General features: G+C 37.4%; 1 protein-coding gene across 1 annotated transcript in view; it reads right to left on the bottom strand.

The window, feature by feature from the left end:
* Positions 1 to 972: 972 nt before the first annotated feature.
* The window catches only part of tmem164 (transmembrane protein 164), a 31411-nt gene continuing 7400 nt past the window's right edge, over positions 973 to 24983 (bottom strand). Inside the window, exons 2-6 of the mRNA XM_028466909.1 lie at positions 13483 to 13532; positions 10396 to 10462; positions 6652 to 6730; positions 4294 to 4394; positions 973 to 2112 (exon numbers count right to left, since the gene is read on the bottom strand). Coding sequence (XP_028322710.1) covers positions 1906 to 2112; positions 4294 to 4394; positions 6652 to 6730; positions 10396 to 10462; positions 13483 to 13532 — 504 coding nt within the window. The 3' untranslated portion in view covers positions 973 to 1905. The remainder of the gene's footprint in view (positions 2113 to 4293; positions 4395 to 6651; positions 6731 to 10395; positions 10463 to 13482; positions 13533 to 24983) is intronic.

Here is a 24983-nt window from a genome sequence, read left to right as displayed (position 1 = left end):
ATAATAACACCTAAAAATCTAATTTCATTTACTTATGTAATGTTAATACCATCCACTGAGATAATGTCAGCATTATTAGTTCTATTTCCAAAATATTTAAATTTAGTTTCATTCATATTCAATGATAGTTTATTTATATTTGCAATGCCATCGTTTATAGAAATCTAAACTAAGCCCCAGTTTGTTTTGGTCTACAGGTGCTAGTTCTAATATGAGGGGCGGGGCTAACAATACTGGTTTGTGACGTAAGAAGGTCTCAAAAACGTCACTGAATCTTGTTCTCCACCAATAACATTATTCAACTGCCTCTTGATTATTTTAGCAAAATTATTACATCCAAAGGTGTAAGTACAGCAAACAAAAACCAACCTTCATTCACTTTCATATTAATATAATAAATTACATAAATCAAAAAACAAAAAGGCTCAGAAAACCATTTACATCTGTAGTTTCTAAATTGTTTGATTGTATGTGAACCCCCTGGCACTCCTTTTGTCTATTTTGCCAACAAACATTTTGCCCTGTTTTTTGGCAAAATTTAAAAAAATAAATAAAAAAATTCAATATTCGACTGTAAAAGCCAGGTTTCAACCCATAGAGGGCAATCACTTACATTTTACAACAAAATATGCCTACCTCAAATAATTTGACTATAATAATAACACAAATAAATATAAATAACAATACTTATTAGTATTACCTAAATACACATGTATTCAGCAGACAGAGTGGTTTGTGGGTTTAGTTACTTTAAGGATTAAAATGATTTGTGGGCGTTTCATCACAATCAGAAGGTCTAGGTTTGAAATCCTTTTTTTTTTTTTAAACTTAAATCAACATATTAACAACAGTGCTGTGGAAAAAAAAAAAAACATTCCTTCAATAATTACACATGGGTTTCATATCTTTGATAATGAATCAATAAAAATAACAAAATTAATAGAAAGTATTTCAGTGTACACACAGGACAAGTTAGATTAAATGACATGACCTTTATTATCCATACGGCACATACTCAGTGATTAAAAATACAAAATCTTCTCTTATCCCTTCTTCAGTGAATACGCTACATTAACACACACACCCGTCAGACTTGAAATGAAACATATCAGGACAAACATATCACCATAAGTATTAATATTTTCTTTTAAAATTGTTCTCTATTACTATCTGGGTGTTTTACACAAAACTGAGACGTAACCGTTTCAGATTTTGGATGCTCCGTATGAAAAACTTGAGATTTGAGAGAACTTCTCTTCAAGGGTCAAGACAAGGCATTGCAGCTCAGACACATGATCAACCAAGACTCCAACTGGTCCAGTGTGGAACATTAAATACAGACATCAACACGTCCTCCCTTTAGCGGCGACCAAACCAAAACACTGTGTTGATCTGAACGTTATCACTCCAGACTTTCAGCCACATCCTTATGTTTTCTGATGATCCCGTCCAGGGAGGAAAAGGCAAAAAGAATTACTAAGCCACGTCCAACAATGAAGAACAACGTAACCGTGGCGACAATGACATGATTGTGTCCTCACGCTGTAAAAAGCAGTAACGTTAACAACAGCTCAATTTGTACCCAGCAGTAGTGTTTGGCTCTTATTGTCTGACTTAAAAACTCATATTTAGGACAATGCAGCTTTAAAAACAAATTTAAAAAAATTATAAATCACCTGCGAGTTTTTCCATCTTTCATCTGAACTGTAACAATCCTGAACTGGAGCACATGCAAAAAACATAACCACAGGCAACATTAAAACAAAGGACTGGCCCTGAAATGCTCATTAAAGTACAACCGATGGTGAATCTTAAAGGCGAATAAAAACAGTTTATTTCAAAATAAGATCTCCTGGAAAAAGGGCAGGCATTCAGAGTGAAAGGCTGGCTTCTTTGCAGATTGCTTCAGTCAACTTTCTTGCTGCGTAGTCGGAGTGTGTCCAGCATAAACCTGGAGGCGGAGCCGCTGTGCTGCGAGAGCAGCGTCAGGATCTTTCCGTGGAGTAGAGTCAGGAGGGTTTGGTGTCCCGTAGCCCAAATCCTGTACCAGGGGCCATAAAAAGGATCAGACACCGCCGGGCACAGCATGTTGTTGAGGTTCACTTCTGTCATCTGGGAGTGAAAAGATAAGACATGGTCACTGCTGGTGAAGCTGGAGACGTCCTAACTCCACCAATCAACCACAACGACAACCACCTCTGACAGAGGAAGCCTTTAACATGCATCATGGCACCTGTGAGTAGGTTATAGAGCAGGGAAATAAACAAAAGGCAGTTTATAAGGACCTAAACCAGTGATTCCCAACCTAGGGTACATGTACTCCCGGTGCACAGCTCAAAAACGTGTGAAATTTCTTCAAAAACCCCGTCAGACCATGGGGATAATTCAGTGACATGCAACACAAGTAATCATGACAAATCTCACCACTAAAAGGAAACTTTGCAGTAGTGGTGGAAGAAATAATCAATGCGTCGTCAATCTGACATAGTCATCAAAAGAAAACAGTCATCAACATCCCCCGCCAGATTGGTTGTCATTATAACTCACAACCTTTTTCTAAATGTCCTAAATCTAAGAACTTAGATGTATACATAAGAAAATATTATCATATAAGAAAATAAAAATACTAACTATCTTAAACAGTTTCTAAGAAAAGCTTTTACCTTTGAAGATGCCTCCAACAGAGAAAATGGAACAAGGGCAATAAATCCGGAAAAAATAATTGCGCACTTCTCATTTTCAAACTCAATCAAGGTATTGATACCCTGAAGCCACACACTGAATTTGGTAATCCTATCTTAAACGATTATTAAGAAAAGCTGTCCCCTTTGAAGATACCTCAGAGTCCAAAAAATGGAACAAGGGCAATAACTCTGGAAAAAAAAATCATTGCATTCTTCTCATTTTTGAACTCCAACAAGGTATTGATAGCCTGAGGCCACATACAACATTTGGTTATCCTATCTTAAACAGTTTCTGAGAAAAGCTGTCCCCTTTAACTCGGACAAACGCACGAAGCCCAAACCTATATCCCCCTCCCACACTTTGTGGCAGGAGATAATAGTTGATCCATACATTATCAATGATCAATTAAATGAATGGTAAATAGATGAAAAGTTCATATAAGCACATCCCAGAGGAAGACTGGGTGCCGGACTGAAAAAATGATGACAAAAGTAGCAGAAGTGAGTCCTCACACCAGATATACAGTAGCTCCAAAAAACTGGTTTCATGAAAAGTGTAACGTTTTGGGTAACGTGATGTAAAACACCCGTGTGGTCATGTGACAAATGGTAAATTGCCTTGAATACTGTAGACGGAATGTTAAGAGTTATTTTAAAAGCTCTTTGATTTGCTAATGTCGGTTTCATACTTTATATCAGACACAGGCAAATGGTGGCCCGGGTGCCACATGTGGCCCTTAGTGTAATTTTGTGCGGCCCCTAAATGAAATCCACAAAAGAAATTTAAAAAAAACAAATACTAAACAATAACAAACAAAAACATTAATTCAATGACACATGAGACAACAACATATATACACAAAATAAATGCAAAAAAACAACAACACTAAATCACAGAAAAATATACAAAACAACTAGAAGAATATACAAAATGACTCGGATACACAGAAAGACTACACTAATTAAAAAAAACTAAATATATACTGTACTGTAACACATGGGGCTGTGCAATAGGCTATGCTCTATTAATGCACTTTTCTTGTACAGTTGTCCAGGTGATATTTTTATATATCTATGCGTTTTGTTTTGTTTTTATCAATTGTGTCCTTTTAACAGTTTTATGACTGAGTGATTGTACAACAGTTCTTATGTGTATGGACTATTAGTGTATGCACAAATGGCAAATTAAATGATTGATTCTTGATGTACAACACAACAACAAGAATCCATAAAATAACTCCAGCAATACACAAAACAATTACAAGGACAAAAGAATATATACAAAATGACTCCCAAAACACAAATAAAACATACAAAATGTGAAAACACTTCACTAAAGGACAACAGAAATACACATAGGAACTTTAAAAATACACAAAACCAAAACAACAACAAAACTCAAACCCTGACTTTGTTCTTTCCTGTATTCATGCTCAGATTGGTCATTATTTTAAATGCTGACATGAACGTTGATAATGTGGCCCTTGGGTCAGACAATCACGTTTTTGTGGCCCTCACTGTGATCACTGCTGTCTGATTCTAAAGGTGTGGTTCTAACATGCACTAAATGGTGGTACAGCATTAAGCCCAGCAGGGGGCCCCCTCTTACCAGTCCGAGGACCTGCAGGAAGAGGAAGTGATAAAGGAACAGGAGGCCATTGGAGAGCAGGGCCCACCACATGTCCCCCAGGGGCTCAGGCTTGTACACACCTGCAGAGAGAAGAAGTGATAAACAGCTTTGACAACAACAACAACAGCACGTATCACGTATCACGTATGGTTCCCTCCAACAGCTGCACACACGTTTGTTTACGCTGACGAGCTCACACACATTTGTACACGTTGCTGTGCTGACGTGTGTAACTGTCAGAGGAGCCGATGAGTCGCAGCTGTACAAAAACCAGCAACAGGATGTGCCATCAAACTGGCTTTTCCTGTTTTCTGACTGCTGGGAGTCAGACCAGCAGAAGGTTTCACATCCACTGACACTTCATGGCCTTCATCAGACGGAAAACTGCGAGTTTCCTTTTGCCCCCAGCTATACATGCTACACTACGCTTGGGAATTTTCCAAACACACCATAACATTCAGCTTCACTTACAGAGCTGACAACTTTCCTTGAGCATAAATGTGATTTTACTGATAGTAACTGTGGTTAAGCTCCATTAATACTCAATTTTGGATTACGAGTGCGCAATTACGCTTTACTAGCAACGCAAAGGGTGAGGAAAAAGTAAGCGTTGTTTGCTAATAAGGGGGTGGGGAAAAAGCTCATTCAGCATGGCCTTTGGTTTTCAAAAGTATTGCAACCAATCAGGGAGCTGGATTTGGTTCTACTTCCTCCCACTTAATTTGCATTATGTCTACTAGTGAATCTTTTGGCTTCTACTAAACTAAAAACTAGAACTACTAGTGAGATTCTAAGTGTACAAGTAGCACTCGTAAACAAACATTTGTTTTACTAATAAAGGTTTGTGGCACACTACTGCGTGGGTATACCTCACTAGTAAAGCAATATCATCTACTAGTAAACAATTTTGTATTATTAGTACTAGTAGACTTAAAGTTTATCACTAGTAAAAACTCAAAGATTTACTAGTACTTGGGGCTAGAACTAAAAACCTTTACTAGAAAAACTAATTTTATGTTTACTAGTATTACTCGTACACCCAAAATCTCACTAGTAGTAATAGAAGGCTGTCTTTAGTTTACTAGTAAAAAGTGTCTATTTGTACAGATACCGTACGGACAACCCCTGCTATTGGTACAGTTACCGAAGTACACGGGTTAGGTTAAGCGTTAGGTTTAGGTTATAACCATAATCCATGGCGCTTTTGCGAAATTCCTCCTCATAAAAGCGTAAAAACATTTTAGCAATATTTGAGTGTTTTTTTGCAATTCAGGTGTTTTCATTACCAGTTTTTATTGCGATATTTAGATTTCGAGCATTTCCAAGGGTAATGGAAACACAGCTTGAGACACATTTTGCTGCACTAATAAAGTGTACTCGTACACTAATAAACCAATGTTGAGTACATGTGCTCCAGATTATTTGCACTAATAGAGCTCAACTATGGTGGCTATCATAGTTGGGGACGACCGTGGATCAGTGGGTCATCCAATAACTGAAGGGTTGTGGATTCGAATCCCGCTCTATCCAAGTCATGACTTGACCCACATTGCCTCGTATGAATGGATATGAATTGTGCATGAATGTTGGGGTTGGTCACAGGGGCCGTAGGCGTGAAATGGCAGCCACACTTCTGTCAGTATGCCCCAGGGCAACCGTAGCTACATTGTAGCTTACCACCACCGGTATGACTAATGTGAGTGACTGGTGTGATTGAATAATGGTTTATGTATGCGTTTTGAGTCTCCTCGAAAAAAGCGCTATATAAATCGAAGCCATTATTATTATTACGATATCAAATCCATGCTTAAACAGTGAATCACTGCACCACCTTCTGGTATAAAACGGTATAATGAGCTTTATCAATCAAACTCATTGGAGGTTTGTCATATTTTGGCAAATTTTAAACTACCAATAAATATATTAAACACTAAAAAGGTAAAATATTGTTAAACATCTGAGCTTCCATCATATCAAACCAAATGGTGAAACCCAGTGTGGTGGATGAGAAGGCTGGTGCACAGTTGGAGGTGCTGGTCCTCACGTTCACACATATCAGCGGAAGCACTTAGTGCCGTAGGGTCTGAGGTGTGTGTGTGTGTTTGGGATTCATGGATGAATGTTAAAAGGACGCGAGTGCCTGGTGGGGAAAAACGTCAAGCGTCAGCAGCAGACGACAGTCCACAACGAGCAACGATGACGGATGCCACGCTGAACCAGAAAAAGGCGTGAACCTCTATCATCTTTGACAGACTGAGAGAAACGGTGAAGCCAAGCCTCTGCTCCACTTTTATCTTCAAAGCTATTTGATTAAATGAGTATGAGGGAGACACATACCTCCTTTCCTGAAAAGGTAAAGAGGCACCAAATAGAGCATGGAGTGCTGGATATAGTAGATTTCCTTCTCGAATGGAAGCTAATGAAGAAACACAACAAACAATATGTTCACGTCTGATGCATGCGGTGTATTTCAGACTTTACTGAAGACAAATGTGTGGTTTGTTTGCAAAAACTCAGCTAAATAATGCTGACCCACACATTCTTTACATATTCAGAGATACATGGAAGTCACTGTTTATGATGAGCTTGTTATAAATTTTCATATATACTGTATATCACATATTGTGTAGAACTCTGGGGAACTACTTTTAAAAGCATAATCAATTATATTGTTTTATTGCAAAAAAACAAAAGAAAAAAAGATTTGTTAAATCAAAACTTATGAAATTTAAAGTTTATTATAAATCAATTTATGTTTATTCTACCAAAAGCTATAGATTAGAAGTTAAACAAAGATGTCTGTCTTTTCTCGGGCTTAATTTGTGGAATTCTGTTGCTAAAGAACAAAAAAAAATGACACTATTTAATTTCAAAAAGGAAATGTCACAATATATTTTAGAGTTACGGTATGTGAAGCAGTAGAAATAGGTTTGTGTTTTTGTTAAATATTGTGTATAAAAGAAAGTACATGCGTGCGTGCGTATGTATGTATATATATGCATTATTTGAAAAAAGGCAACTCAAATGTACTTGTTGAATGTTATTTATGTTGGGCATATAAGCATTTTTGTCTCTGCCTGTTTTTTTAAATTGTGATTTATGTTTGATTTTTTTTTTGTGAGACTGAAATAAACAAACAAACTGAAACTGATAACATTCTATGCACACCTAAAAAAGACCTCTGAAAACCATGTTTGACGGTTGGTGGTTAAAGTTAAATTCTCAACATTCTTGGATTGACAAAACATTTCCTGTTTGTCAAACACAAAGTTTCATTATGTGGCCACCGTTTTGCGTTAGGCAACTACTTCCCTGTAAGTAGCTGTAGTTGATTCATTATTGTCCAACTTCGTTTTAGTCTAAGTATTTCAATTTGGTGTATTTTGTTGTATCAATGGAAGAGTGACTGCCCTCAATGGGTTGAAACCTGAATTAACAGTTGTATTTTGCTATTGGTTGACAATGATAGTTTGTGACATTTTGGTGGCCCCGCCCCTTTCATAAAACTAGCACCTGTGGACTTTATAATCTGTGGTGAGTAGGTTGGATTGAAAGAATTGTGAATAGAGAGGTATAGTGAGTATTGAGCATAAATTGCTCTATGGAGATTTTATAGTATAGACTGGGTGTGTCTTAACTGCTCCAGAAGCCCCGCCCATAATCAAAGTATTTTTTTTTTTAAATTTCCAGTCTAAATACACATTAGCAGTCATCTTGGGATTTAGTTTATCTTTAAAGACTGGCCATTAAGGGCTCTATTCTCCCATCTGGGTTAAGCGCTTTTTTGCGCGCCTACAGTTACGCACTTCTCTCCTATGCGTATTCTCCGGTCCAGGGTGCTGACACGCCCACCGCGCGTATGGAGCCAAAAAGCGTGTATGTGTGAATGAAGGCGGGCTAAAGGAAAGGAGACGGTGATGTCATTTTTTTGGGCTGTCTAGAAATCACGGAACATGGAGTTTTTCCAACGCTTGTAAATGTCATTGAAATCCATGAAAATGATAAAGTTCACTTTTATTTTGAAACGCCTTCATTGATAAACAATTTACAGGTTGATTTAATCAGATTATTGATCAGATTATTGCAGTGTGACTGAGTCACAGTTAAAAATCTCTTTCCTTGATCATCATCATCATCGCTGTAAAGCGTGACCAAGTTAGATGCTGGGGATATGAGGAAAAAGCGCGGCCGCAGAGCGTCCTGCTTTAATACAGAGGGATGTTTGCAGTGAAACAGAACTACTGGCTTCCACAATACGCAGTTTTAAATATAAGTTGTTTAAAGCGACCTGAGCTGAGCCTTATTAAAATATGCGTGGGAACAGTTTCTGGTCCATCCTCATCCTCATATGACAGCTTGTTTCACTCTGTAGTGGATCAAACTGTGACTTTACGTTGGACATAGTATGAAAATAGTTGACTCACTGTGACCAACGTGGACAGAAGTCTGGGTCTGTCAGTTTTAATTAATCGCGCAGCAGCAGCTGTGATCACTCAGCTGCTGCTGCGCACAAGACCGTGTGGCTTCAAATGTAACTAAGTCCATATTTCTAGTGCAATATAATGTTTCATCTTATCGGGGCGCTGCACTTATTCCAGGGTTAGAAGCGCGTGAGAGGAAAAGGACTTACGCACACCGTAGAATGCGCGCAAGGACAGATTTGAATGGGAACACCCACATTTCAGGGCTGCTCCACCCACAGTGCATAATTGGGATGAAGCCGCGCAGCGACTGACATAAGTACAGGGGGAGAATAGCACACAGCCAAAAACAGCGCCGCTGTGTGGCTTTTTGGATTTACGCACATGGGAGAATAGAGCCCCAAGTGAATAATTGTCTTTTCCCATAGCCAGCAGCTTGATATTTTATCACATTTAAACTTTGTAAAATAGTGCTAGTAAATAAACTCATCACTACATGTGAAACTCAAGGCCTGTGGACCAAATGCTGTATATTCACTTAATTATGATGAGCTATGAAATCAAAAGGGTTTTCTGTTCTGCTCAGTTTGAGAGAAAGGTTAAAAATGAGCTGCATATTTAACTACGTGCAACACGATGAGTCATGCTTTACAAGGAAACTTGGTTGTTTCCATTGGCCCTTTGAAACAAGACTCATTTCAGATAATGGTTGCAATGCACTGGTATGTGAAATAAGATCAGTTTAAAGGGAGATGAACAACTTTGACTTTATTACTGTTTTGACTTTACATTCTGCTTCAGGCACAGATAATAAAGGGGATTTCCCATAAGAGGCTCCACTGGTGCGTTCTCCTCTAACTTTTTTGCCCTGAAGTCTTTTACTTTGAAAATTAGACAAAGGTTATGTGTGTCCATTTTAATGCATTGACTGTTTGCCTCTTAAAATGACCACTGACAGGTGAAGTGAATAACACTAATTAGCTTTTTTCCACAGCTTAAATCCAATTAAATTCAAGACTTTTTATTGCCATTTAAAATTAAATTTAAAACCATAATTGGGGGAAAAACACCACATCAATTACATAGGGTTAGGGTCAATATTTTTCTAGTGTTTAGTGCAGACGTGCAACTGGCGGCCCCCATAGTAAACGCACAAAATGACCGTAAAAACACAAAAAAACCCAGACTAAAATAATCAAAATCACATAAAGTCTATAAAACAACAAAAATAAAAACAAAATTAAGAAAAGCCATTAAAAATTTGTTGGACAGGCAATTTTCGTTAAATTTATATTTTCCCATGTTATTTATAAATTTAAAAAAACAACAACAATGTTACCATTTTTTTTCAAATGTGAGACTAATTATAATTAAAAAAAAAACATACATTGTGTGTTAAAATGTAAGACTTTTGAAACATGAATTTAACATTTTAATGACAATTAAGGCTTTATTTTTAGATTGATGAATTTAATGCTTTTTAAGACTTTTATAGGATCTGTAGGAATCCTGTGTACACGTGTTGGGATTTACATTGTTAGTCAGCAGGTGAACATTTAGCAATAAAGGTTTAATTAAAAAAAAATGTTTTTGTTTCTTTTCACATTGTAAAGAGGTCTGACTATTTTGAACCACCATATTACCTTAGAATGTTACTCACCAGTCTCGTGTTGACCACGGGAAACATTAGCGCTAATAAGGCTCCATTCAACATGTGGACCTGCAGCCTGGAACCACAGAATCAATTATTACAAATTTAATATTGCAACTTTTTTTTTTTTTTTTTTTTAAACAATCGTTATTATATTACTGTAATGCTGACATATAAGCTTGAATCAATTAGATCTGAAATGAGATCAGTCGAGCAGGTGCAGAACTGAGTGAATCATGTTCCACTGAGCTGTAAACCAATCAGAAGCTTCTCTGATGCTGTTACCAGCATTCGTCCATGCCTCCTTAGCAGGGTTGCTGTATCGGAGAGCACTGTATGTCCAAATACAGGTTGTAACTTCCTGGACTGACATTTTCCACATGAAATAAACATAACCTGAAATTGCATTAAACTGTTTGTGGCTCGATATTAACTGGCAACTATTTAATTATAGGTCTACACTCAGCAGAACAAATATAAAAACACACACATTAATGTGGCTCACATTATAATTATTATTACATTACACCCTTTGTACACAGAGCTGCCTCAGACAAACAGGTTGGTCTATTTACAAATGGGAATCAAAGAGGATATTAAAACTTAATATGGTTACCATGCAGGGTTGGGGTCAATTATAATTCTAATTGCATAATTGATAATTAATTACAATTATGGCGTACTTTTAATAATCTCTTGCTGTCGTACTTGAATTGTAATTGAGTTCAGATGATTGACTTTGTAATTGCCATGAAAATTCTATTAAAAATGTCAATTATTATTTAATGCAAAAATTAAAAAACTATGTTATAGTTCTATGTACAGTTCTACACATGTGTAGTTAACAATTATTAAAATGTGTTTCATATCAAGCTCTCCCACATTTTACCATTTAAAAAAAATGAAATCGACAGGTAAACTGATACAAAAAAGGCTCAGACTCCCACACCAAAAATATTAAAAACCTATATTTTCATTGATGAGGAAGTCTTTTTTTTTTTTTGTCTGCACATGCTGTCAACGGTCAACACTACAAACAGCATCATCTCGAAGCGCCAAGCAACCCAGCCCCAACCCCGCTACAAACGCCAGCGGGCCCACCCCCCACACCGGCAAGGCGGGCCGCCCCGGGCCCGCACACACTGAGGACAGCCCCCAAGGCGACCAGGAGACGAGACAAGGACCAAGCCACATCCATAGGGAAGAGGCACCCCGCCTCCCCGCCGGGCCGACACCGCCCGGAGAGACGCCGCGAAGAGAGCCCCCAGCAGCACCCCCCACGCCCCCCGAGACCCACCGATTAGGAAGTCTAACAAGGTGAACAATAGATAGGAAAAACATTGGATGATTGATATTTGTTTTTAGTGTATTTTACAGCTGATTTAGGACCTGTTATCATTGGAGATGCTAACAGAAAGCTAACACAAGAGGAATGATCAGATCTTTATTTTTTTTTAGGAAGGGTAACTTTTATGGGGTTATTTATGACAGGCTCAGTAATTGTGATTAATTGTAATTGACAATTTTTTTATTACAGACGTAATTGTAATTGACTTACTGAGGCTAAAACAATTATTGTAATTTAATTGTCATCGTAAAAAATGCTGGTCACTGTAATTGTGATCTAATTGTAATTGAACATGGATGATTGAAGATGTAATTGACCCCAACCCTGGTTACATGTTTCTCTGTATAAAATCTGAGTGAAGGCTGTACCTGTCTGTGTATTACAGTGTGGACACGTATGTGTGTGTATGTGAAGCAGTGATAAAACTTCTGTAGAATAGCAGCTTTGTGTTCATTCAAAGGGAATTATCAACGAACCATAGAAACCTGTGAATTCAAAGTTCAAAGCTGCCTTTCACAGACTTTCAACCTGAATTTTGCTATTTTGACACTGAATTGAGAAGCTGAAGTTACTCTCCAATGCAGCAGTAGAAAGCTATGGTTAAAAACAGACGTATTCATTGCCTCTTGTCACAGAGAAGAAGTAGCAATAGTTCACTTTTCAGACGAAGCTCTTTTCTTTCACGCGATGACAGTGAATGTCTCACATGACTGTCATTAATTGACAAGTTTGTGCTGTTGCTAAGTGGATTAAACCCAAACACAAGAGAGTGTGGATGAAAACAGACTGGTTTATCAATGCTAGATAAGAGTATTTTCTACATTTCAATAAGTGAAGCTTTAAGGACAAACTTTATTCCTCTGCATTAGCAGGAGGTGAACTTTTGCTGAGGGCAGACTAACCCTACATTAATAATTTACTTTATTCATCATTTGAAGTATGAGAAACAGTAGGACAGTGTTTATATTTGATATATTAAATAATGCAATTAATAACTAGAATAATTGCATTTCCTGAAGAAAATGCAAGTGAGGATGTAGGTGCTAGCCCACGTTGCACTGCATTAGCTTAGCAATAACATTAACATTAGTATTAGCTGTCATTAGCAATAAATAGCATAGTAGTAGCTAACAATAGCATTAACTAACATTAGCATTATTATTAGCTAGCATAACATTAGCATTCCATTAATCTAATGCTAATATTAGCCTAGCAATAGCATTATTATGAGTTAGCATTAACAATATCTAGCATAACATTTACCAACCATTAGCATCAGCCTAACATTAGCATTAAACTAGGATTAGCACGCACCATCCTAGTATTAGCATTAACCTAGCAATGACATTAATCTAGCATTAGAACTAACCTAACATTAGCATTAGCCTAGCAATAGCGTTTACCTAGCATTAGCATCAGCCTAGCAATTACATTTATCTAGCATTAGCATTAACCTAACATTAGCATTAACCTAGCATTAGTATTAAACTAGCATTAGTATTAACCTAGCAATGACATTAATCTAGAATTAACACTAACCTAGCATTAGCATTAGCATTAACCTAGCAATAAGATTAACCTAGCATTTACTACACATTAACCTAGCAATAGCTGAATATTAGCAATAGTGAGGATGCAGGAGTCATCCTCACTAATAATAATAATCAATGAAAACATTAACCCAACCTCCTCTAACTGGTAAAAGTAACAAAGCTACATGATGGACACCATGAGGTAAATATACTCACCTAAACACAATCATTGCTGTTTTACATGGCGGGCAGGCTAGAAGGAAGATCTGTTGAAGAAGCACAATGTAGCATTTAGTGGTGACAATGTACAAAACTACTACACTAAAATGTTTTGGCAGGGTGACACACTAACTTAAGCTCAGTTTGTTTTATTTTGATTAACAAAGAGAAAAAAAATTAACTAAAGCAAAAAATAATCTCAGGCAGAAAGTTGAGGTTATTTTTGAACAATAATCTGTGCACAGAGACGAGGCCACTGGGGCCGACAGGACACTGCAGACATGGATTAACCCACAAACACGTTCAGACACAAGAAAGAAAAGAGTGGACTTCCCTCGAGCCCTGAAATAGAAATACCAGAGGACGACTGGGCTGAGGTTTGTTGTACACGTGCCTGCTGTGGATAAGCATTTGGTCTGAAGCACTGCACGACTGTCAGTGTGTTTACATCCTGACACTTTAATTCAGCATGATGGAAACCAACAAACAAAAATCATCTGTATTAAACAATTCTAAGATTTAAACTTGACTGCATTTAAGAAGTAAAGCAACCCAGACTTGTTTTTCTCAGAGTAGAATTAATGTGAGCTTGTGAGTCCTTCGCAGACTTCTGTGATGTAGCGATATTGTCATTTTCTAATGTATGATGTGTTGGGATTAAGCTGCTGGCAGTAAAAGGCTCTCACTTGGATCTTTTGTTTAACGTTAAGAGACCTAAAAATAATCATAACACTCCTTCAATCTGACACCTGAGTATTTCAATGGGAAACTAATAAGAAAATCTACTTAAAACCGTATTTTAAGCTGCTGGAGATGATGTATATATATTTTTTCTATCAGGTAAAGTCATTGTATAATATTGGCCTCATGGATCAATAAATGGAAGATCATTTGCTTTAAAAATATGTAAAAGATTGAAATTGATGCTTGAAAGTTTGCTTTAATCGCCACCATAAACGCTTTTTGACATTTTTTGAAAGGTGCGTGATATAGAGAGTCCTGTAGACGAATGGATAGATGTGTTTTTACTTTATTCGTTCTGTGGCTTCTTGCTAATTATCAGTGGCTACATTTTTGGGGGGTTCACTAGGAAAAACGTTACCAAAAAATAATGTAATTCCATGAATATAACCTAAATTTTAGATTTTGATTGTTTAGTTTAGATTGATTGTTGTATTATTCACTCATGTACACGACATACAGCATGTGAATAACCAGAATCAAACAACAATCAACCTCAACAACTCACTCAACCATCCTTTCTTGGAAAACCTCCATTTAGCCAATTGCGCACATACAACTTAATTAGTGCTTTACAACATAACACACTTTATAGACCTTTTTCACAATAACCAGAAATATGCAGTCACAGTGTATGCGGACTTCTGGTAAAATTTCAACACAGCAGAAATGGACATTTAAATGGACATTTAAAATGGACCAGAGAGTCCACATAACTACCCTCCCGGATTTTGCCTTTCCTACGTAAATATTCAGCCTAACAACTCTACCCGTCTTCATTGGAGTCACAGGAATCTGCAACGTTCCAAGGATAAAGGCTTGGAACATACTTGATGAAGTGACAGCTGACAGGTGACAGCAGCGCACCTTTGGATGAAAGATCACCCGTGATGGGCAGAGCTCAGAGGGAGATGAAAAGAGTTTACGAGACAGAAAATGGCGCTAAGAGAGTTGATGCTGAAGTTCTCAGCAGCTCACAGCAGTGCACACTCAACCAGAGCATGTGTGGAACTAAGTGGACTATTGAGAGTGTCGCGATTGTGAGAAAAAAAATCCAAAAAAAGGGGCAAGTTTCACTCGGCATGTCCGGGAGAAGGAGGAAGTTGCGTGTGGGGAGAATGACGGGGGAGAGACTTGGAGGAATGTCAAAATACAGTAAGAAAACTATCAAACTCTAACCCAGATAGCAAAATAATACTAATTTTGCCATCAAAAGCCTGGTCTCAGTATTGTTTTTGTAGTTTTTTAGAAGGAAACCAATGTTGAGGTGTCCCTAAAGCAAAAAAAAAATAATTGCTTCAAAGTCACTAATAGGTTTTTTTCAGAATAAGCCATTTTTTCTCAGCTTTTTGTCACAAACTGGTGATTTGTGTGGAACTTGCCTCTATTTAACTGCTGATTACTGAAGAACGAAACAAGCTAGAAACAAAATTATTTTTTTCTGATGAAAGTAGAGTGTCTAATCTTTCAGATGGTTCCAGGTGTCAGATTGTCATAGGACAAAATATTCTGTGGGTCTTGAAGAATCGGGGCCTGGGCTACTGTCCTGGCATCGCGCTGGCGGTGCGCCTGGGGGCTGTCGGTGCCGTGTGCGGCGTCCCCTCGCTGCCCAGGGCGGCCGGGGGTGTGGTCGTTGTCCTCGGGCGTGCTGATCCCGGTGCTGCTTCTATTCCGGGTCCTTCTGGCCAGGGGCCCTGCCCTCTTCCCCCCCCCCCCCCCCCCCCCCCCCCCCCACCCCCTCTCACCTAGGTGTAACACTGCCCTCTCTTTTTATATTCTCCCTTTAATAAAGAGTTTCTTACCCTTCCTTAGGGGGGGCTGGTGATGGTCACAATTATGCAATAAAATAATGCAATTTATTTAATTGGAATAACAAAAACAAAAAAAAAAAATGCATTGCTGTCTAAAAAGATTGCACTTCTTGTAGTGTTGACCTTTGACAGCATGTGCAGACAAAAAAAAAAAAAAAAAAAAAGAAGAATCAGTGAAAATCATCTAAAACACCTGGCAATATGGGGTTGGCTGCTCTGGAAATGGCTGGCAGTGAATGAGTTAATAGTAAAAGTTGGACCTTCATCCCGCAGTGCCGAATAGCCTGAACCCATTTTCGTCTAGCTTCATCGTTAACAGGGAAGGAGTAGAATGATAGATATGGCTGCTTTTGGGCATTACAAGAACAGCCCGGTACGCTGCTGTTTACCCGTTGCCCTGACCACAACAGGAAGTAGGTTCCCACAACAATTACGTGTTTCCGGTACAAAATATGGAAGTTGTGAGAAAGGTTTATATACTTAAAGAATAGTCAACTTCTAGTGCATGTATTAATGTGTTTGTGTAGATTAGGTATTATTAGGTGATCAGATTTGACCAACTAATGTTGAATATAATATGTTCTAGACACACATTTATGTAAGGGTGTCCCAATACAGCTTTTTCACTTCCAATACAATATCCGTATTGCAGCCTTGAGTATTGATAAGATATGGTATCAGCACAGATCACACACCCTTTTATTACTTATTTTGTAGTGTTGAATGTTAGAAAAATGCTTGTGCATGACAAGTTTTGCACTCAGCTCAGCTGCCAGACGCCCAACATCCCTCCTATTCCTTGCTACTTTGTGAGCACATTTGCACATTCTGCTGTTGTGATCATGTGGTCTCTGCATGCTGGATCTGGGTGCTGGTAGATAAGAAGTGCTGGGGCGGAGTATGGAATGGACTGCTCTTATCAGAGCTTTTAGATACAGGAAGATACAATCCAATCCAATCCAACCTCTCTTCTTTTTTTTTTTTTTACTACTATCAGGCCAATAACCAGTATCATTGGAACACCCTTACACTTATGTACAATGAAAGCACTGCAAGTCATTGTACAAACAGGAAAAAAAGATTTAAGAATGGAGTGAAGTGTGAGAAAACACTGCTTTTGGTCCAAAATGTTCCCATGATCACACACTGAGAACCCGAGTGCTACATCTATCATTTCAAAATGAACATTATCTGCATTAACTTGTAGAACCTGCAGAAAGGTTTTCTACTTCACAAGAGAAGTCATTGTTTAGTATTTTGATACAGTTTCTGTTATTGCCTATGATGACCGCTTCAAACATATTTAAAGGATCTTCTCTGGTTCAAAGACATATACAGTCTTCATGTAGGTACTACTGTGTATGTTTGGCAAAGGGTTAGCCAGTCTAAGGACAAACATACACACATCAAGGTTGTGTTTCACATTAACTCCAAGGTAGCAGACAGAACAAAGTGGACTAGTGAACTATTGTGCTGCTGGGTAAGTTTTTATGAATTTATTAACTAGTAGATTGGAATGCTGAAGTGCACTGGTGCATGCAGGGTAGAACTTACCTCAGTACACTGATACACTGTACTTTGTGTTTGCCACAAACTTTTAATTTGCTTTCTTGTGAGGTCGCTGGTTGCTGAGATGTGAGTTTTGAAGCAGTGGAATTTCTTCAGTAACCTCGACACTTAGAGCCGTTTGTGGTCAATGTGGTCATAGCAACTGAAAACACACGCACTGGGGTGGAAATTTTTGTACCTTCTTTCATCAGACATACATGTACAGACGCGGGTGGCACATAAGTTTCACTTCTATCTACAGTAAACTAAATGTATTTCTCTCCTTTTACAGACATTTCTTTTTTCAGATCGCTACATGCACAAAATGTATCGTTTTCAAAACTATGAAACAATGAAACAATCACAATGAGTATACAAACGTGGGTCAGAGGGAAGTTCACATTTGGACAATGTTCCAGGCAGAAGTGATTGAAAATACAATCAGGCTGTAGTTCTTCTAGCCACGTTTCCCTACCATTGGCATGCAAACTGTTATTTCCACAAGTAGGTGACAGGCAATGTGTACATTAGAGCTTTAATTCCTCTTTAATTCAGAATAAAAGTTAAATCCTCTTTAGAATGACCTTGTAAACACTTCATTTTAAAAAAAAAATGGCCATTATGAATTAAAGTAAAATCTAAATTAAGTGGCTGGTTTATTTTGATTTTCTAGTTCCACTTCAAATTAATTTTGGTTGTTTTGCACATACTCGTCCGGTCTCAATGACGCGCTGGTGACGACATAATCCAAGATGGCCACACAGAGCAAGCGGGACTTGAGCCAAGACTATTTATTTAATAAGAGCCTTAGAAGACATGGATATAATGAAAAGAGTGGGTGGACGGAAGAATAAATAAACATGTGGACATTCACACGGACATATTACACACACACACGAACATTGACAAACAACACAATTCAACATAAAGCCCTACACTAGACCGCTGAGCTTCACTAATGACGTGCGGGTCGTCATAAAGTTCTCCTTCCACTCAACATCCTGTAGAGTGGAGGTAGAGCAACCGTTGCATCAACCGCTGGCTTTGATTGTGTGATCATCGAGCTGCTGCTTCTAAACTACTTTTAAAACTAAAGTGAAAACAGTTCTTATTGTGTGGTCTTCTATGCCATAGCCGAAAACAAAACGTTTGTTGCGTGTTTTTACCCGATAGACGTGAATACTTACTTCTTCCATGTAAACACAAAGCAGAATACTTAAATTCAGAATAATTAATTTCGAATTAAACAACAACATGTAACCGTGGCCATTGGCCAATTGACAATCCCCTTACAGGCAATTCTTATTTATTTAAAAACTAACCTGTCCCATCAATTTGCTGACAATTTTAACCAAAACATCATGAATATTTAAAGCACAGAACTATGTTACTGTATTAAACAGATCTGCTGCACTGTACCACATACGTACCTCATGTATTCACTGTCCCTCAGTGTTTAAACAGTTTTGTTGGCATGCATGTTCACTAAGAATGTGTGATATGGTATTGTTTGCGATATATAGTCAAAAACATTCTCACCGGTAAGAATGTCATCCCACGATTAAAAATTAAATTCCCATTGATGAGGTATGTACGTGCATGCAGTGTCAGAAATTAGTGAGGGCCACGGGCCATTTGGCCTAAATTCAGCTAAGAATGCCCCTAAAAACTTAATGTATTGATGATTATTACACCAGAATATCCTATTAGTAGTGCTCTCAGTAGATTAAATATTAACTCATCAAGCCTGATCTGGATTAATTAAAAGAAATCTGAGAGATATTTATCAACCATAACTTTATGTCACCCATTATCAGATATAAATTAAAGTCTGGGACACTCGGATGGACTATCCTTCTATCCTATTGTTTGTCCTTCTGTTCACTAACCCAACCAGTCAGAACGGATGGCTGCCACCTCTGAACCTGGTTCCGCTGGAGATTTCTTCCTATAAAAAGAGGGAGTTTTTTCTTCCCACTGTCGCTAAATGCTTGTTCATATGTATCTTGTTGGGTTCTTTCTTTTTTACTCTGGACTTTATATTTTGTTCAGCCCTTTGAGATGACTTTGTTGTATTTTGCGCTACATAAATGAAGCTGAATTGAAAATAAATAAGATTCATCAGCAGTTGTTTATATTAAATGGTAAAAACACTACTATAGTTTTTTTTTTTTTTTTTTTTTTTTTAGAAAAGAATGTCATTATAAATGAGGAAATGAATTAATAAAATAAATAAAATAATTGCATACAATAACACGAATAGAGTGATCCACATGCACAAAAATAGCAGCCCATGAGATCTTCTAGTGAGCAGCTATTGTAACTTCTTTTAATGTGCAACTGCTATTACTGAAGCAGATGCTAGTGTTGATGTATTCAATTTAATTTGTGTTTGTAAGGAATTGTTTTATTTATTTATCTATAGTTGTTATTTATTGTAATTGTTATAGTTACCTTGATAAATACCAGAAATTGTCAAAATCAATTTTTTTTGTCTATATCACCCATCCCTAATGTTCACACACACTCACTAGTAACCAGCTGAATAACTAGCATTCTCATGCTATAATGACAGGAGCCGGTAATTAATTATAGGTTGTCAACTGAATGCATGCAGCATCAGCGGCAGCTGCATTGTGAAGCATTAAATAATGAGTAATTTCCCCTTCTTAATCTCCTCATGAGCAGCAGACTGCTTGAAAATCCCAACTGGTGTATGTCACAGGATTATTGCTTCCACAAACAAGTTTTTGTGTCGTAGTTTATTTACTTTGTCCGTAAATAGTCTAACTTGATTTTCTAAAGAAAATATCTTAAATGGTATAAAGACGCGTGGTTAGATTAAAACGTTCTATTTGACCTAATTATAATAATTCAAGAAACATCTTTAGTAGACATGGTATTAAGTAAATACATTCAAATATACTAAATAAATCATATATAATACAGATTGATGATACAATACTTAACTACAGTTCCTCCTAATGTTAAACAGTACCATTGCTTGTTTTTTTTTTTTGAACAGAGAACAAAAACAACACTATTGACCTGTTTCTACATCCTACCAGATGTTTTTGATTTAAACATAAACCAATACAGATATCAATAAAGGTTTTGTCCCCCAATCAGTTCATTTCTCCATCACAGAATCATGTTAAAGAAGCTTAAAGAAACTTAAATTAAATAAAAAAAGTAAACTAATGAGGTCATTTGATATGAAAGCATAACTGAATATTATTTTTTTGCAAAAGTTTAATACTTGGTTGAAGTAGAAGAGCTATTATTTCACCCCAAGTACTTTGAAACAAAAGCAGCAGAAAGTTACAATGATAAATGGCCTTTTCATGGTTTGACAGACCTCATTACTGATAAGTCATGCTTTTACAAGTAAAGTCATAAAGCGATAGGCTCTAGTGCTTCATCTGACTCTGAATAGCTGAGTCAACAATATGCTCAGTGGCAGAAACAGTGAATACAGCAGTATTTAAAGCAGATGCTGTCTTATCTTTACTGATACAGAGCATTTCTTATAAATGACATACCTACACTACTTCATTTTTATTACAGATCTTTCATTATGTATGTATTCATCAGAAGCCCCTGGTGCACAGGAATGAGGTGATTTCATGTCACTTGTGGGAAAATGTGTCGTTGTCCAACTTGGTGACTATATTACTTTTACATAATAAGTAACATGTATGCTTGATAAGAAGCCTTTGCAGGTCTTGCCTCACAAAGAGTAAAGGGCCAAGACACCTTGGAGGTAGTCATTGTAGAGGAAAAATATATCTAATATGTGCAGTAGGACCAGTAGATACATTATAACATCAGACAACAATGTGTACAGATCAGACTAAGCAGATACTGAGGAGAAAACATTGACGTAAATTACAGCAAATGTAATATTGTTCATTCCCTGCGCCAAATTACATACTTTTTACTGAAATATCAAAAAAAAGTGCACTTTGTCCTTTCTTGGCAAACCATCATGTTTCAATTTTTTAAAAAAAAAAAAAAGAACAACCCGACCCTTGTGAATGTGTTCTATTAACTAGAAGTATTGCCAAAGGGTTGGACAGACTGGTTTGAATGCTTTTCATCTCCCTTTGACCCTGAACAAGTTGTGTGTTTCATGGAAGGTTGGATCACATCAAATACTACTCATTTTTTAAAGAAGCATCTAAAACAACAAATACTGTAATATGATTTTCTTTGGTTTCGTGTCTTATTTCCTCTGTGATCATCTGTGATGTGGTGAAAGTTGTTAGTTATAAAATTAACTTTGTGATGTCACAAACATCTAAACTGATCATTAACATTTCTCGGCTAATATTGGACTGTGTAAATTAGTACGCAAAAAGAACAATAAATGTCTGCTTGGAGATTCTTATGGATTTGTTTAATGTTTAACAACATAATAATAATAATAATAAATTATTATTAATAATAATAATAATAATAATAATAATAATAATAATAATAATATTTTATATAGCGCTTTTTGGACACTCAAAGTTACTTTACAGAATTAAAGGATTATTCTTTCACTCAACACTTAGTGGTGGTAAACTACTATTGTAGCCACAGCTGCCCTGGGGCAGACTGACTGAAGCGAGGCTGTCATAGTGCGCCATCGGCCCCTCCGACCACCACCAACACTCACTCACACACTACATTCATACTAGGCAATGTGGGTGAAGTGTCTTGCCCAAGGACTCAACTGCTACATTTACATGGGAGCTTTAATTCCTCTTTAAAGCAGAATAAAAGTTAATTCCTCTTTAAACTGACCTTGTAAACACATAATTCCTAATGCTAATTTCATTCCATATTAGGTGGCTGGTTTATTCCGTTTTTAATTTCGAATTAGATAATTCCTCTTTCTTGTAAACACTTAACTTGTTTAAAGCTGCTTTAAGTGAATTTGTATCGTTTTGCACATGCGCGACTAGTGGTGATTACGCACTGTTGAAGTCATAACCCAAGATGGCGGCGGCCTGGACTCCAGCCTAGACAAATGGTTAAGAGCCTTAAAAGATATGGATATAATGAAAAGAGTGGATGGACGAAGGCATAAACATGCAGACTTTCACACGGACCTCGGTAAACACGGTAAACGGAACAGGCTTCACCGGTCTGCTGGCACTAGAACCCGGAAGCGGAGTAAAGGCGTCCCCGTACTGCATTCACAGGCTGTAACATCACCAGTTTATCATTTTACCAGTTGTTAGAGATACGATCTTTACCAGGGAGCAACTATTTATTCCTGGTGATTGTTTTTTTACCGGTGATTAGTTCCTATCTCTCTTCCGCTCCGTGGTCCAAACTGAAATCGTGTGTTATTGTCGAGCTGCTGCTTCAAAACTACAATCAAAATAAAGGTGAAAACAGTTCTCATGTGTGGTGTTCTATGTTACAGCCGATAATAAAAGGTTCGTTGTGTGTTTTTCCTGATAGACGTGATTCTCCCCCTATCCAATCAGAGCCTTCCCAACCCCCAGACCGAAAGTGGAATTATCTAAAGCCAAACAAATCAGTTTTCCATGTAAACCTTGTTCGGGAATTACCATTTCCATGTAAACACAAAGAACATTTTAATTCCGAATTATTTAATTCCGAATAAATAATTCCGAATGCAAAAACATCATGTAACCGTGGCAAAATGATACCACTGAGGTGACTGCCCCCCTACTGTGGCACCTGGAATTCTCAGTGGTCTCCGTCCAACTACTAACCAGGCCCAGACCTGCTTTGCTTCTGAGGTTTAATGAGATCGGGCAATGACAGACTGGTATGGCCACGCATTAAAGCTAGCTCAACAGATCCCTGTGGCCTGTCATTTAATAGAATAGGCACTTGTCCACTGACTTTTTGATATTTGTGAATCAAGGATTCAGGAACTCCACTAGAGCAACCACCGCAAATATAGTGGGTACAGTGTTTGTAGCAAGAGAACCATTTACATTTGCTGGTTATGAAAAACTTGTAATTAGTTCATCAACAACAACAAAAAACACAGTACACTTCTCATGACCTCATGGAAACGTCAGAGAAAATGTCTCACTAATTCAGTCTTGACTCTCTATTATTTCCAGATGGGCTCACAGAAAGAAAACACAACAGACTCATGAATAAATCCACAATTCAGATTTCTATCAGGTCTGAAAATGGATTTCAGAGCAAACCACCGCACCCATTTAATGTGCTTTGGATGTAACATGAGGAACTCCACAAAGGAAACGCCTCAGTCTCATTCTGCTCTAAGGCCTCAGGAGAGCTGGAAGACATTAGACATTAGATGGCAACTCCCTCTTCTCTAGCAGGATCAAGCTTCAGCAAGCCTCTGCTCTGAGTACCTCTGGTTAGGGTTCGCACCAGGAATTTTTCATAGCATTGGGGGTGCTGAAAATTTAGAAATTTATAATTCTTTGAGTGCCAAAATTAGTGAAGTAAAGCTAAAGTTGTTGTTTTTTAATCTTTGTTCCTGCCTTATGTTTAGGGGTGTGCCACCTAAGGGACCTCACAATACGATTCGATTTCGATTCAGGGTGCTATGATTTGATCAACGATTATCACTATTTTTACGCATTTTTTCTCTTTTCCTCACTTTGTGGCTATTTCATACTTTTAAACAAGGAATATATGTCTGAACCCATTCATTAAAGTAACCAAACAAATGTATCACTATTATCTTTATTTATATCAAATCACCAAATCCAACAGTAATCATATTACAAAAGAAATATATGAATGTAAAAATAAAATATTAGCTTATTCAGCTACTTCAGTCTGACCTAACACAAATGATTATTCATTAAAAATATAGACTTCCAAACAAAACTTAAATGAGCAGCATAAATCACACAAGAAACTACATATTTTTGCTGATGTATGCGTTTTTTTCGGTTATGCAGATTGAAAAGAGAGTTAAATAAAAACCTGTGCACACCTGGAAGTCCCTTTTGTGTCCAAGAGTGCAACAATTATTACGACGGCACCAATTCAAAAAGGAAAAACCTACAGAAAATTCCCCCAATGTTGCTAAAAACTGAGCATAGGGGGCGCCAAATTACAATGTCAGGGGCCCCTACGCTTAACAGCACTGGTGAGGACCCTGCCTCAAGTACTCATAAACCAGCAGCCAATCCCTGTGAAGCAGGCAGTTCAAACGCCAGTCTTGGAAGACTCCTACAATTCACTCACATTTGTGCCAAAAAAACATCCGTGCGAACCACAAAAATAATTTAGTCGCATATTGTGCAAGTAAAGATAAATACCAAACTCGATTAATCATAATCGATTACGTCGACTATAAAAATTTGTTGAGGCAGATTTTATAGCGTCAATGCATCGTTTAATCTTGTAAACAATAACAAAGGTTAAAAATATAAAATATAT

Source organism: Gouania willdenowi, chromosome 14 (assembly GCF_900634775.1).
Source record: "Gouania willdenowi chromosome 14, fGouWil2.1, whole genome shotgun sequence".
Classification (NCBI taxonomy): Eukaryota; Metazoa; Chordata; class Actinopteri; order Blenniiformes; family Gobiesocidae; genus Gouania; species Gouania willdenowi.
The sequence above is the reverse complement of the archived record's forward strand: the minus strand, read 5'-3'. Positions and strand labels throughout refer to the sequence as shown.